The 14,986-nt window shown below is 38.7% G+C and overlaps 1 protein-coding gene across 2 annotated transcripts in view; it reads left to right on the forward strand.

The window, feature by feature from the left end:
* Positions 1-14,986, forward strand: part of HSD17B4 (hydroxysteroid 17-beta dehydrogenase 4) — an 84,675-nt gene that overhangs the window by 28,328 nt on the left and 41,361 nt on the right. For both annotated transcript variants that reach the window (XM_007086843.3, XM_042982668.1), the window contains 6 exons: positions 335-426; positions 3,941-3,965; positions 5,964-6,092; positions 8,569-8,672; positions 10,154-10,390; positions 13,402-13,453. In XM_007086843.3, coding sequence (XP_007086905.2) covers positions 335-426; positions 3,941-3,965; positions 5,964-6,092; positions 8,569-8,672; positions 10,154-10,390; positions 13,402-13,453 — 639 coding nt within the window. The remainder of the gene's footprint in view (positions 1-334; positions 427-3,940; positions 3,966-5,963; positions 6,093-8,568; positions 8,673-10,153; positions 10,391-13,401; positions 13,454-14,986) is intronic.

The following is a 14,986-nucleotide window of genomic DNA, read 5'->3' on the forward strand; positions in this document are numbered from 1 at the left end:
AGAGCCAAATAGTTTTGGGAATGAATGGTGACTTCAGTTCCTCATGTTAAGTAGAATTCTACTCACCACTTACTGCCTAGGTAGCTTTAACTTAACTTGTCGTCTGTATAGTATGTTACCCCTCTTGGAAAGGTGTATCTGTTGCCTTCAAAGTTAGAAGGGATGAAACAGTTCTTTCAAAAGCTTTGAATGTTAGACTGATTAATTTTGTAGATCTCATTTTGTTCTTATTTTGAATTACCAAAATTTGTAAGTAAGGAGTTTTCAGAAAGCAAAATGGTGGATTGAATATGTGTATATTCTTGTTAACAAACATTTTTGGGATGTGTTTTAGATCTCCTGGAAACTTTGAAGCCTGATTACGTGGCGCCCTTGGTCCTTTGGCTTTGCCATGAGAGCTGTGAGGAAAACGGTGGCTTGTTTGAGGTATTTTGCACCTTCCTGCTTTCTCTCAAAGTAATATTTGTGTAATTAAACATAAAAAATGATTTAAGCATTAATATTTTCCACTTGCTCACATTTGGAAAGATCTGCATCATTTGATATCACTTGTATATTTTTCTTTAATGTTTATTTACTTATTTTGAGAGAGAGAGAGAGACAGAGAGACAGAGAGACAAAATGTGAATAGGGGAGGGGCAGAGAAAGAGGGAGAGAGAATCCCAAGCAGGCTCCATGTTGTCATCGCAGAGTCCAACGCGGGGCTCGATCTCAGGAACCGTGAGATCATGACCTGAGATAAAATCAGGAGTCGGGTGTTTAACCAACTGAGCCACCCAGGTGCCCCTCACTTGTGTATTTTTTAAATATTATAGTTAACTAAGGAACAAGTGTTGACAAATGTCCTTTTTTGAGAAAGAAATAGCAACTTGATAAATTCTGTTTTTCTTTCTTTCTTCATTTCTAATATGCTTACCAAATGAAAATGTGGCTGGTTAGAGGTGTTTAGTCAAATGAAGAAGGTTTTGTTTGGTTTGGGAACCTGAATGTTAAAGTAGGAGGATAGAGCTTATGGTTCAGAGTCAGCCAGCCTGAGTTTTGAATTCTCTGTTTTGACCGTTGCTGGCTCGCTGGAATATTGTACAAATTAATGTCCCCGAGCATTAGTTTTCTTGGGCTTTTGTGACAACGAGAAATCCTATTTTTAAACTCTTAGCACTGGATCTAGTACATAACAGTTAGCCTTCAATTGTAACTGTTATGTCAGCATACCAGAAATTTAGTCTGGGCATGATAGGTCAGTAAACATAACCTATTATGTATTTTAACTTTAAGAATAAACATTCCTCTTTTTCCTCATCGTAGAGCTTTAAGTGTTTATTGTAAAAATAAGCACACATAATCCAAACATCCAGTGAGATCCAGTTTTCACTTTGTAATCAAAGTCCTTTTAGATCTCTTTATGCCAATTTATACATTTTTGATTCCTCATTTAAGTGTGATCTCTTTTTTCCCCCTAGTACTGTTATATTTTATATTTTATTTATTTATTTAAAAAAAAATTTTTTTTTCAACGTTTTTTATTTATTTTTTTTGGGACAGAGAGAGACAGAGCATGAACGGGGGAGGGGCAGAGAGAGAGGGAGACACAGAATCGGAAACAGGCTCCAGGCTCCGAGCCATCAGCCCAGAGCCTGACGCGGGGCTCGAACTCACGGACCGCGAGATCGTGACCTGGTTGAAGTCGGACGCTTAACCGACTGCGCCACCCAGGTGCCCCTATATTTTAGATTCTCCGCCCCACCTTTATTTGATTCTCTGTGGTAATAATGAACCTGTTATATGAAGAATACTATGACATCCAAAAATATTTCTTGGTAGCAAAATTACCTGGCTTAGTTGGAAGTGAATGCTATATTAACCTGATGCATTTGAATAAAAACTTGATAAAATAAAAAATAATGTACACATATCTAAGCAGAGATGTGTGCCTCCACTTTCTTAATGACAGACATTGCGAATTGTGGAAAATTAGAGGCGAAAAGAACTTTCTAAGAACTTTACAGATTTAATAATATCAAGCCATCTGGAGCTCAGAAGTTGGCCTGCCTTTTATGTCATTAAGGAATTTTTATTATTTTGTAGATAAAAATCGTATATGCTTTTATAGAAAAATTTAAATATACAGGAAAGTTTAGAGAAGAAAATAAAAACCTCCATATTACCCTTATCTGGAGATAACTACTATTAATATTTTTATGTATTCTTCCAGTCTTTTATTAGATTTGCATCTTTTTTAAAAAATTTTTTTAATGTTTATTTATTTTTGAGGGAGAGACAGACATATAGAACACAAGCAGTGGAGGGGCAGGGTGAGAGGGAGACACAGAATCTGAAGCAGGTTCCAGGCAGTGTGCTGTCAGCAATGAGCTCAATGAGGGGCTTGAACCCACAAACCATGGGATCATGACCTGAGCCGAAGTTGGACACTTAACTGACTGAGCCACCCAGGCGCCCCTAGATGTTTATCTTACACGAATAGTCTCTTTTCTTAGATATACATTTTATACATACAGCAAAACCTATAGAGACAACAAGGTAATGTTATACGTACAGTTTTATGTGTTTTGTATGTTGTGAACATTTTTAGTGAGGAACATTTGGTATGCATGATTGATAAAATACAGTAAGAAACATCTGTAATATCCCACCTTAAACCTTGAAATTAAGTTTTGCCACTGTTTGCCAAATTCTGAGAGGTACCTAGAGGGAGAGATAGAGATTCTTTGGCTCAGTTGGACCTCCTGTTTCTAGCGCCTGGAGGAGTTTCCAGCTTTGAGCCTCTCCCAAATACGGTACAATATGACATCTGTCTTGTCTGTTACCGAAACCACTGCTGACTTACCTACCCTGACAGCATCAGGGCTGACTGGTCTGTTGTAAAAGTTGTGGGCATATTCATATATAGGCAAAGGGTGATAAAAAGCCATGTCCTTGACCTGGAGCCACTAACCTGTGTGCTCTCTACTGATAACATATTCTGTTGTCCTCTGCCTGTGGAATTCTCATGATCAATTCTGACACATTGTAGTTGTGGTGCTTGAAGATTTTTTTTTTTTTTTTTTTTTTTTAACATCAGACATTCTCTTCTGGGGATTCCCCTGCATGACCTCTAGAAAAAATGTGATCTTTCTGTGTGGCAACTAATATATTTGGTCGTTTGCCTTCTCTCTATAAAGATATCTTATTGAAACGACTATATGTAGTTGTTTAAGTCAAATCCTAATTTTATTTTCTTTCCTTTTTATGTTTTTCTTCACTAGATCTTTTTAGAGGGAGCTGTTATTTCATGCCTGTGTTGTTGGGACAATCTTACTATTTTATATTATTTAACCTTTATGGTTAGCTCATGAAGAATATTATTATCCTTATTTTACATAGGGGAAAACTTGGATTTAGGGTTCAAATGATTTGATGGGACTCATACAACTAGTCAGTAGAAGAAACTATCCTTTGTTTTTTTTTTTTTTAAGTTTTTTTTTAATGTTTATTTATATTTGAGAGAGATGGAACATGAGCAGGGGAGGGGCAGAGAGAGGGAGACATAGAATCCCAGGCAGACTTTAGGCTCCAAGCTGTCAGCATGGAGCCCAATGCAGGGCTCGAACTCATAAACAGCGAGATGATGACCTGAGTCGAAGTTGGACGCTTAACCATCTGAGTCACCCAGGTGGCCCTAAAGCCTTAGTTTCTGACATCAGTCATGCTTTTCTACCACATGCATTGTCTACCACCTAATGCTGCTTTGTATTTCTACTGTGGTAACATGAACAAAGCAAAATCATGGAGGCCCATGGACTTTTGTAGAACTGTGTTATTTTCATCCATTGTCATCTAGCCTTCTAATACTCTTAGTATGACACCTGCCTGTTTTTCTATTAAAAAATCCTTTTTGTGATCCATTTTAGATGGTATAACTGTCTTCCCCTCTTTTTGGTAGGTTGGAGGAGGATGGATTGGAAAATGTAAGTCTCTTCTAGTTTTTTCATTTGCCGTATATTGTTTCTGTATTTTTAACCTTGCACATCCAGTTGGAGCTGGGTAAAGGTCTTGCCAAATGGCTAACTATTGGAGCTCGTGCATGCATATTCTGCCTCAAACATGGGTATACCAATAGGCATTCTAAAATGTGGAAGCTGTCCTGAAGGCCTTTGGCATTTTCAAGAAACTGTTGAGGATTTTTTCCCCTGTTGGCAGTCCTTATTCAGGAGTTGTCTGGCCTATGCGTAACTGGCTGTTCCTTCAGACGGCACAGTCTGTTTGTCCTCCTGTGTCCTCCTATGTCTCTGGCATCCCACATTATTATTATTTTTTTAATAAAGTTTATTTATTTTTGAGAGAGATATAGAGCATGTGCATATGCATGAGTTGGGGAGGGGCAGATAGAGAAGGAAAGAGAGAATCCCAGGCAGGCTCCACACGGTCAGCATGGAGCCTGATGCTGGGGCTTGAACTCAGGAACCATGGGATCATGTCCTGAGCCGAAATCAGGATGCGTAATTGACTGAGACACCCAGGTGCCCCCACATGATTGTTCTTGCTGTTTCTGCAGAGTAATGAGTGAGAGAGGGGGCTGTTTTGTAAAGATGGGAAGAGTCTTGTCCTAGAGAGCACAGCAGGAAAATTTTCCAATTCTCTTGTTTGATTCTTTTCTTCCTTGGGGCTATGAGACATCAGGAGGTAATGGTCAGGAATCACAGGGGACAACTTGCTGAGACAGAAATTGCAACTGATGTCTGGAAATTGTTGCCCTCTGGTCCAATAGTGAACTCATTTGGCTTCAACCATCTCTTTCCCCAGCTCCCCAGTCTTGTGAGTTCCACATTGGACAATTGCTTCATGACATTTAAAAAAATTGTGAAAAATTCCAGTATCCCAAATCAAGTTTTCAGTTGGCTGCTGGTATCAGAATTAATGAAATTATTTAAAAGGTTGTCATTACTGGAGGGCATTGATATAGCATAGACTATCAATATTTTCATCATTAATGACTATTCTCTTTGGTTATCAAAGTAACGTATATTACTCAAGCATTGTTCAACATAAGTGTCTCAGGATATCCATTTAAGAAAGGAAATGTTGCAATAAAAGTTTTTTCTGAGACTTTGTCAATAAGAAAACTCTAGAAGCATGTATTTCTGTCATTGCCTGAGACAAAGCTTCAATTTAATAATCATCAAAATCTGACCAATATGTTTAAATAAGGTTACTAGTGGTTATTTTATTCCTTGGGCTTTTTTGAAAGGCAACAGTCTTAAAAATTCTCCTCACAGAATTTCTACAGCAATAATGATTTTTGTGAATCTGCCCTATTCTAGTTGACTTCCTGTGAAAAAGGAGCAAAGAGCAAAGGGAGGCATGAGGGAATTATCTGGGGCTATGTGACATATTAATTTGGTTATCCCTCACTTTGCTGTTTAGCAAAAGATCTTGAAGTATATTACCTGAGTGATCTTTGGTCATGAAGTCAGTCTTTTGGTGTGATTGTCTATAATTAAAATTTTTATGATTGAGCATTACAGTCTTCCTTTAGTAGTATCTGGCATGGTCAGAGGAGAGCTGTTTCCCTTCAGCTTTATATATATATATATATATATATATATATATATATATATATATATACACACACACACACACACACATATATATGTATATATACATATGTGTATATATACACACACATATATATGTATATACACACATATATATGTGTGTATATATATATTTTTTTTTTTTTAAATTCACATTATCCTCATGGGATTATCATCTCAAGAACAACTTCTTTAAAGTCATGTAGTATAACTCTTCAGATGTTAGACTCATTTTGTCCCCCCTGAATTCCTTTCTCTTGCAGTTAAAAAAAATTCAAGGGTCTCAGATGAGTTTTACTTCCTGTGTCCCTTTTAAACTCTGTGCTTAGCTTCTTCGTTTTGTTTCTGTAAGTTTCTGTACGTTTGTTTCAGTACGCTGGGAGCGGTCCCTTGGAGCCATCGTAAGACAGAAGAATCAACCCATGACCCCCGAGGGGGTGAAGGCTAATTGGAAGAAGATCTGTGACTTTGAGAACGCCACCAAGCCCCAGAGAATTCAAGGTAGAGGCCCAGATCCCTTCACTCCTGGCTGGGGAGCCAGAGGCAACAAAGCATTCTCTTCTCTTAGGGACCTGTCTTCTGTTTTTAATTAGTGCATGTTTTTTGCGCCAGGAGCTATTAGAACTCTTCAGATTTAAGATATGTATGTCAACCCCCACTGTCACTTTTTCTGTTTTGTTTTGTAATCCTGTGTTTTGGGTGTATGTCCGGGTGGGGGATAGTACAAGTTGTTCACCCTTCTGTGCTTCCTCCCTGATGGTTCGTTTCAGAGTCTTCTCTTATCTAACCAGTCACTGCTTACCTCACCTGGTTTTTCTCTGTTTCCCAAAAAGTTCACATAGGCCAGTTTTATTTAGGCTTAGCTCTCTTCTGTCTAATGAGTAGATTTTGTGTTGTTTTATCCCTTCGTCTTTGTTGCTGTGTCTCTGCCCTTCTAAAATGCCCTTTCCTGGGGCACCTGGGTGGTTCAGTCAGTTAGGCGTCTGCTTCTTGATTTCAGCTCAGGTCATGATCTCACAGTTTTGTGAGTTCGAGCCCCACGTCAGCGTAGAGCTTGAGATTCTTCCCCTCTCTCTGCCCCTCCCCTGCTCTCACTGTCTCTATCTTTCTCAAAAATAAATGAGAAGAAACTTCAAAATGCCCCTTCCTGCCTTTATCACCTGTGCTGACCCGAGTACTTCTCTTAAAATCAAAACCCAAGCCCTGGATGTTCAACCAAACCTCCCCAGATATTTCAGGCTACATTGATTTCTCTCTTAGCTGGACTCTGACCACTTAGCATCTGCTCAGAGCTGCTTTTGTTTCGTAAATATGTGGTTTCTTAACGGCACAGTAAGGTCCTTTGGAGGCGGAGACTGTGTCTTGGAGGTACTTCTTTTGTGTTTGGTGCTCGCTTGGAGCCAAACTCAGAAAGGATTCAGCAAATGCTTACTCCCTGGAATTATCGAGTTGTCTATGATTTGCCATAGAAATAGGCAACCAGCAAAAGGCACGTTGTTTTTTTTCTAGTGTAACTCACATATGCATGTAGTATATGAAGTTTATTTTTACTTATTTACTTATTTTTTTAGTATATGGAGTTTAAAGGACTCTTCTGGGAAAGATAATGATTCAGGGTTATTTTGTAGACAGATTTTTTTTTTTTTTTCCTCTTAGTAATTTTATATTCAGTGTTTGGTAGGGGAATATATCTCAAAAAATGACTCTTCTCGTTTTTTTTTCCTCCTTAATGACACTTTCCTGCCTGCTGGTACCCTCATTGAAATTTTCATTATGCTCTTTCTCAACCAGATGATAACACGATTGTAATGTCCTTAATGGTAGCATTTCTTGTATTCCATATTTTTCTGTTTGTGATAAATTTAGCCTGTGAATGAGTCACCCATCATTGAAAATGAATGAAAGGAAAAAGAAAGAAGTACATTAAAAACTTTCCTCTGATGTCCAAGTTCCACTGTATTGCCTTAAAAGTATTCTAAAGAAAAAGCTAAACGAATTACGTAATTCTAAATGAAAATATACCTCTAAGTGTTAAAAGTAGAGTTAGAAGAAACATGTCACATTTTTCTGCAGAACTGATCATGGCTTACAGATGATGGAACTAAATCCCAGAAAAGTGCCGTAACTGGCCCAAGCTTTCTCAGTGTTTGAGCCACATTAACTCAGGTTGCCCGTGTCTCTGTGTGTCCTTTCAGCCTGTAGCAAGGTAACTTTCAGTTAAAAGCCTCCTTCTGGCAGCATTCTTAGTGGGGCGGTGAGGGGAGGATTCGGAGGCAAGAAGCTGGCTGATATCCCTGGTCACACCACAGTTTGTGGTTTGCTTATAGATTGTGTCCAAGGTTAGAAAGAGGCCTGTACCTGTCAGGTTTGTTAGGTCTCAGAGTCCTTGGAATCTTCTGGCATATGTGGCAGCCCCATGAGTCTCCTTTATTAACCTTTTAGACCCCAGAACAGTAGCTTCTGAACTCTGTCTGAAGTCTCTGGTCGTAATGATGGTTTTCTCTGGACGAATTTTTAGTACCGACTTCAGAGCTATCACTTGAGACGTGGGTGGGGGTTCGGAGGATAATCTTGGCATTGTTCCATCCTGGAGGAGGGGTGATGATGGCGAGAAAGGGAAATTTGTTTTTCCTTCACCAAAAATTGCATGTCTCTGGACAAGGGTCCCACTTTACAGAGCTGTAAAATTGATCAAAGACATTGCAAAGCTCAGTGCCTCTTTGGAATCAAAACCCAGGAAGAGTATGTTGGACAATGGCTTGTTTTCCATTGACAACACCCAGTGATCTTTGGTCTATTTCGGAGTCTTTCACAGCTTCTTCCTTTAATAGTCCTACCTCATATATTCAGTTCATGAGTGCCTGTGAAGGTCCTGTGGCAGGCTTGCTCACTGTTAGAGGAATGATTATCGAGCACGTTGTCACTTTTCTTAGTCATGTCTTGTAACAGAAGCATCCTTGTTGTTATTACTGTTTAGAATCAATTGGCAGTATAATTGGAGTTATAAGTAAAATCGATTCAGATGGAGGAGTTTCGACAAATCATATGAGTCACGCAGCATCGACAGCACCATCAGGATTTGTAAGTTGGGGAGAAAAGCCTAAAAGCTGTGCCTTTTGTTGAGATCCTCTCTTTTCTTTCTTTTTTTTTTTTTTTCCTTTTTCTCTTTTCTCTCATACAAAAATGTTATTTTCCAAGCTATTAGTCCATTGTTAAATAGGAAAGATAAGTGACAAGACTTTTCTTAAAATATGTACTAAATATTTATAGAATTTGAATGAACTTGAGGCTAAGATGTAGCCTTATGTAACTTTTACTTTCTTTTCTTCAGTATAATTACACAAGTGTCTTTTTTTTTTTTTTTGGTAGTATTCTTGATAATTCTACTGTAGTTACTGTTTTTTCTAGCTTTTTAGAAAAGGATATCTAAGTGCCTCTTTTGAGTCATTTTTTTTTTTAGGGAAAGCATTGATAGATTGTATTTTGGAACTATTTCAACATCGCTGCAAATAAAGGACCTCTGACTGTGTAGAAATTCTGATGGAATAGTGGTTATAGCTCATGTGAAGTTTGCTGATTTACTGTCGCCTTGAAACAAAAAAATGTAGTGCATAAATAGTGAGAAATAAATCATTTGATGCATTTGGTTTTGGTGTTTTGTGACTCAGGGCAGATAGAGTGATAATGTTAACAATCTAATTTTAACCCTGAGAATATGATTGGGTTATAAATATGACTTTATCCTAGAATAGGGGTTGGCAAACTTTTCCGGGAAAGGGCCAGATAGTAGATGTTTTAGGCTTTGTGGATCACCTACCCTTCCTGGTCACATGTTCTTCCTGTTTTTCTTTTTTTTAAACCACTCTTTAAGAATGTAAAAACCATTCTTAGCTCTCAGCCCTTGTTTGTGGACTCCTGTTTTGGAATAAAAGTGATTGACAATTGGACATCATTGCTTTTTAGCCCAGTATCAACTTCACACATTAGCAAGACATATCATCACTAAGTAGAAAAATACAATATCCAGTTTGATGAGGGACATTCCCAGCCAGGAACTTAAGGTAAAATCTCATTTTAACTAAAACCATTCTGAGGCCATCTAATTTACAAGCATGAAGCAGCGTTTTGCTCTTTTTACATTTAATTTTATACAGTAGCTCCTGTAGGGCGATTCACTATCGCTATTTATGACCTATTCATTATTATTACTATTTTTTTGTATTTTTGAGTTTGTAATAGTTGCTGAATTAATTGGGCTTCTCACCGTCAGAGATAGGAAATTTGAAAATGAGACATACTGTTAGTAAGAAGCAAATTATAAAAAAAGTTCTTATCTGTAAATGAAGTCCTTTCCCACACACTTTCTAATTGGTTTCTATTAAAATAAAATCTAATGAAACAATTATGACACTCCATGAAATTCACCAACATGACATTCTATTCACCTGTCTTCAAAAGCAAAAACCAGGTACGTAAGCAGTTAATAGTTTTGAAAAAGTTAAAATGTTAAGGATTTGACAAAAATATCATCGAAAAAACACTTTCGTATACCTTTCTCATAGGCTGGAGCCATTGGCTATAAATTCCCTCCATTTTCTTCTGCTTACACGGAGCTGGAAACTATTATGTATGCCCTTGGCGTGGGAGCATCGGTGAAGGAGCCAAAAGATATGAAATTTATATACGAAGGAAGCTCTGACTTCTCCTGTTTACCTACATTTGGAGTTATCGTAGCTCAGAAACCTTTAGTAGGTGGAGGGTTAGGAGGGGTTCCTGAGCTTCCGATCAGCTTGGAAAAGGTAAGAGTAATAAGAAACCTTTATTTTGCTTTTCTTTGGTTTCTTCAAATATGATTGATAAATGTCACATTGTTTGCGGGCATATGTATTAATAAAATAGTTTGTCATGGTTGGTTCAGGAATAAAGATTTAGCATATCTTTTGATTTTCCTTTCTGAGCATATAAGAGAAGAGACTTAGTTGAAAGGACAAGCAGAAAGAAGAAAACAGCAATTAGGTCCAGTCCTACGACCCTGACATAATGTTCTCAATCCTCTCTCTGCCATTTGCTTGCTGTTTGACCAAGGGTACAGAACTTTCTGAAGCTTTGGTTTCCTTATCTATAAGATGGATGTGATAACTCTTGCTTGATGATAGTGGTGAGGGAGCAAGCCAGGTAATGATCTGGGAAGAGTATTTGAGCCAGAGAGAACAAGTGTAAAAGGCCCTGAGGCAGATGCATACTTGGCTTGTTTTTGGAGCAGCAAGGGGGCCAGTCTGTTACAGGATGAACCGGGGGTGGGGCATGTGGTAGGAGAAGAGGGCCTTGTAGTCATTATAAGGATTTTAGCTTATGCTCTGATTAACTAACATGGGAGACAGTCTGTAGTGCTTTGAACTGAGGAGTGATATGATCTGGCTGTGTTGACTCACAGGGTCATTTTTGCTACTGTGTGGAGAATAAATTATATGGGGGCCAAGCCGAAGCAGGCAAACCAGTTAAGAGTCTCTTATAGTAATTTAAACAAAAGGCTGGATGTGAGTCGAAGGAAAGAGGAGTCAAAGATGAAGTTTTTTGTAACTGGGATGAAATATATGCATGTATGTCTCTATCCATGATTTATAATTAACTATATACAATATATTTAGTATGTATAGTAGTTATATAGAACATATATATAACAAGATAGATGTATACAGTTACCTCAAGGTGGGGATGGTCAGGAGTTGGTTTTGGACAAACCTGAGATTCTCTTATACAATCCAGTAGAGATGTAAAATGGGCAGTTGAATATGTGAGTCATGAGTTTGGGGGGTAGCGGTCTCGCTGGGGTTCTTAGACTTGAAGTGGTATTTGAAGACCCAAGACTAGATGAAATCACATAGCGTAACGTGTGAGTGTAGGTAGAGAAGAGCCTGAGCTCAGGGACCGGACTCTACAAGTGTTGAAAGGTTGAAGACATGAGGAAGAATCAGCAAGGGAGACCGAGAAGGAATGGCTGGCAAGGTATGAGCTCTGAGGAATAGCGGGAGAATGTGGTATCTGAGAAGCAAAATGGACAAGTCGTTTCAAGAAGGAAGGTGTGAACAACTGTGAGAAAGCTTTTGAGGTGGGGCATGTTTCATTTCTTGGAGTCAAGAATGAGTCCAGGGATAGCTGTTGAATCCTAGAGCTGTGAGCCAATTTCTCTGGCTTTGGTGATTGGAGGACCCATTTACTGGAGGAGCGGTTCGCCCATTGCTGCTCTGAATCTGTGAGAACTTATTTTATTTGAGTATCTGATGAGTTGGGAGGGAGGCAAGAGATATGGACCAGGCAGTTTGTTGTTTTAGTCACTGCCCCATGGTATTTGCTGCATACAGTTCTGTTTGAATAATTGAAATGCAAACAGTCAAAGCAAATGTTTCAGAATTCTGCACTGTACTCCTTCAGAGTCAGGAGGAGTTGGAAAAATCATGAATGGTGTTCAGAATCTGTGGCCAGAAATAATAGCCCTCTTGAATTGAAATCCCTGTCTTCCCACCTTGAGTGTCCAGGCCCTTTGATACGGTGGGCCATCCTCCATTTGTCTCATTTTTTTCTCCTTCTGGGTTCGGAGGAAGACAGAATTAAAGGTGTCCCATGGCAGTGGGGTGTGGTCATTTGAGTATATGGGTCAGATTTTGTTTTTTCTGTCCTATTATTTTCCTACATATATTGGTGTATTCTTGCTTCCATACATTGAGGTTAAGTGTCTCTCGAGTTACACAGTGTCCTTAGTATCTACTGATAGTTAATTTATAAGATGCATCTATGTCTATTTTTGTATCTATAGATAATTTGTAAGATATCACACTAAGGAAATACGGACAATGATAGTGCTTTGAACATGGTTGTAATTACTTTGAACATGGTTGTAATACTCTCTTGTGTTTTAGTTGAGTTGTTTGTATTTGGTACATGTGATTTGAAATTCATTTAAAACTTTTATTTTATTTTATTTTATTTTATTTTATTTTTAAATATTTTATTTATTTTTGAGAGAGAGAGAGACATAGCAAGAGCAGGGGAGGAGGGGCAGAGAGAGAGGGAGACACAGAATCCGAACCAGACTCCAGGCTCTGAGCTGTCGGCACAGAGCCCGACACGGGGCCTGAACCCACAAATTGTGAGATCATGACCTGAGCTGAAGTCGGAGGCTTAACCAACTGAGTCACCCAGGAACCCCAACTTGTTTTTTTAATTTTAGAGAGAGAACGTGTGTGAGGGAGAGGGGTGGAGAGAGAGAGAGAGAGAGAGAATCTTAAATCTTAAGAAGGTTCCATGCTCAGCACAGAGCCCAATGCAGGGCTCCATCCTATGACCCTGGGATCATGATCTGAGCCAAAATCAAGAGTTGGGATGCTCAACTGACTGAGCCATGTAGGCACCCCCAATTTATCCATTTTTATTCAACAGATATATATTAATTACCCTTTATGTTCCAGGCACAGTGATAAGCCCTGGAAATATAGCCTAGTTTAGTGTTTGCATCAGTAAGTAATCCATAATTACCAGTCAGTAAGGATTTATGAATGTCAAGAAAGAACACACAGATACCTTTTCTGCTCCAACAGATCTAACAGTCTTTAGATTGGGAGGCTGATTATTTCTGAATATGATTGATTATGATTATGATTAAGAAGTAGAAGCCAAACTGAGACAGATAATTTGGGGGGAGTACTGATGTGAGCAAGCGGCCAGTGAAATATCACTTGTGATTAGCCATATTCATAGCAGAGCTTGTGGAACAGGAAAGTCGGCCAATAAAATTTTGTTTACCCTAACATAGGTTCTCCATGGGGAGCAGTACTTGGAGTTGTATAAACCACTTCCCAGATCAGGTGAGTTCCTGATACGTGGATTCCTTAATTGTACCCTGATTTTATTTCCTGACTAACCTTCCAAACTGTGTCATTGTGTTAAACTGGCACAGAGTGACTTTATTTATTTATTTTTTTTAATTTTTTTTTTTTTTTTAACGTTTATTTATTTTTGAGACAGAGCATGAACGGGGGAGGGTCAGAGAGAGAGGGAGACACAGAATCTGAAACAGGCTCCAGGCTCTGAGCAGTCAGCACAGAGCCCGACGCGGGGCTCGAACTCACGGACCGCGAGATCGTGACCTGAGCCAAAGTCAGACGCTTAACCGACTGAGCCACCCAGGCGCCCCTAGAGTGACTTTAAATAAGTCATATCGCAAGGCGTGGATATGCATTAGAATAGATTGATGTGAAGCAGGACCTATTTTGGTGACCTTAAGCTTTGTCCTTGAATAGTCTTGTTTATTAAATTATCTTGAAATACTAACAGTGTATTTCTAATGATACAGGTGTCATTAGCAACTGAAAAAGTATCTCTGTTGTATACATGTGTTCTAAACTTAGTAATTGTATATAGGCAGCTATGATTCCTATGAATAATGGTTTTTGATTCTTTTCTCAGGTATTTATGTTGGTAGCAATTTTCATAAAGGCAAGCACATTAAAAGATAGAGGATTTGTTGTAATTAACTATTCCTGTTTTCTTTTAGAGTAAGTAAAATCAGGTCTGCCTTAATAATGAATTTTCTTCTTCTCAGGAGTATCCTACTTGTTCAGTAAAGCTGCTTTTCTTATTCTTCGACTATAGTTTGATAGATTTGTTTCAGTGCTCTAATGTCAGCATATTGTCTAATTAAATACTGACCACTTAAGGTGGTAAAATACCAAAAAAAGGGCTTATTTATCATTTCGCCTTATGTAACATGCAGGTCAGCAAGAAGCTAGAATCCTCCTTTCATGTTTTTCCGAAGCTTTTTATTTTACCAAAAAAATGTATGAGATTCTCACTGTTTCAATTTGAATAGCCTTATTTCAGTGTTATAGCAGAAGTTTTCACACAACTGTTTTTATCTGAGGTGATGTGTGGTGACTGCCTTCATCAGACATCCGCTGCTTACCTGCCATGGACAAGGCAGAGTTTTCAGTTTTAGATACATTTTCTAACCTGGCTACCTACTGAAACAGCCTGTTACTACGTTAAGTTACCTGTTATTTTAAATGAAATACGGTGTCTGGATCCCCACCGTGGAGGTTTTGTGTGCACGCGTGCATCGTGTGCGGGCATGTGGCGGTGGCACTGGTGGCCAGGGCAGAGGCCAGGAGGCTCCCTCTGTCTGGCATGTGCCAGTCACTCTACCATGGGCTCCCTTGGGAACCATTGTTATAAGGAAAGTACGAATGTGTAAGGTAGATTTTTGCCTTTAGGGATTTTAAATATCAAGAGAAAGACACAGGCATATACTCCAAAATGATTACACCTGGAAAGTGATATGAATAGGAAGGTGTGGCAAATATTTTTCTTAATTTCGTGTACCTCCTTAGCGTCAAGTTACG

The sequence above is a fragment of the Panthera tigris genome, chromosome A1, assembly GCF_018350195.1.
Source record: "Panthera tigris isolate Pti1 chromosome A1, P.tigris_Pti1_mat1.1, whole genome shotgun sequence".
NCBI classification, from domain to species: domain Eukaryota; kingdom Metazoa; phylum Chordata; class Mammalia; order Carnivora; family Felidae; genus Panthera; species Panthera tigris.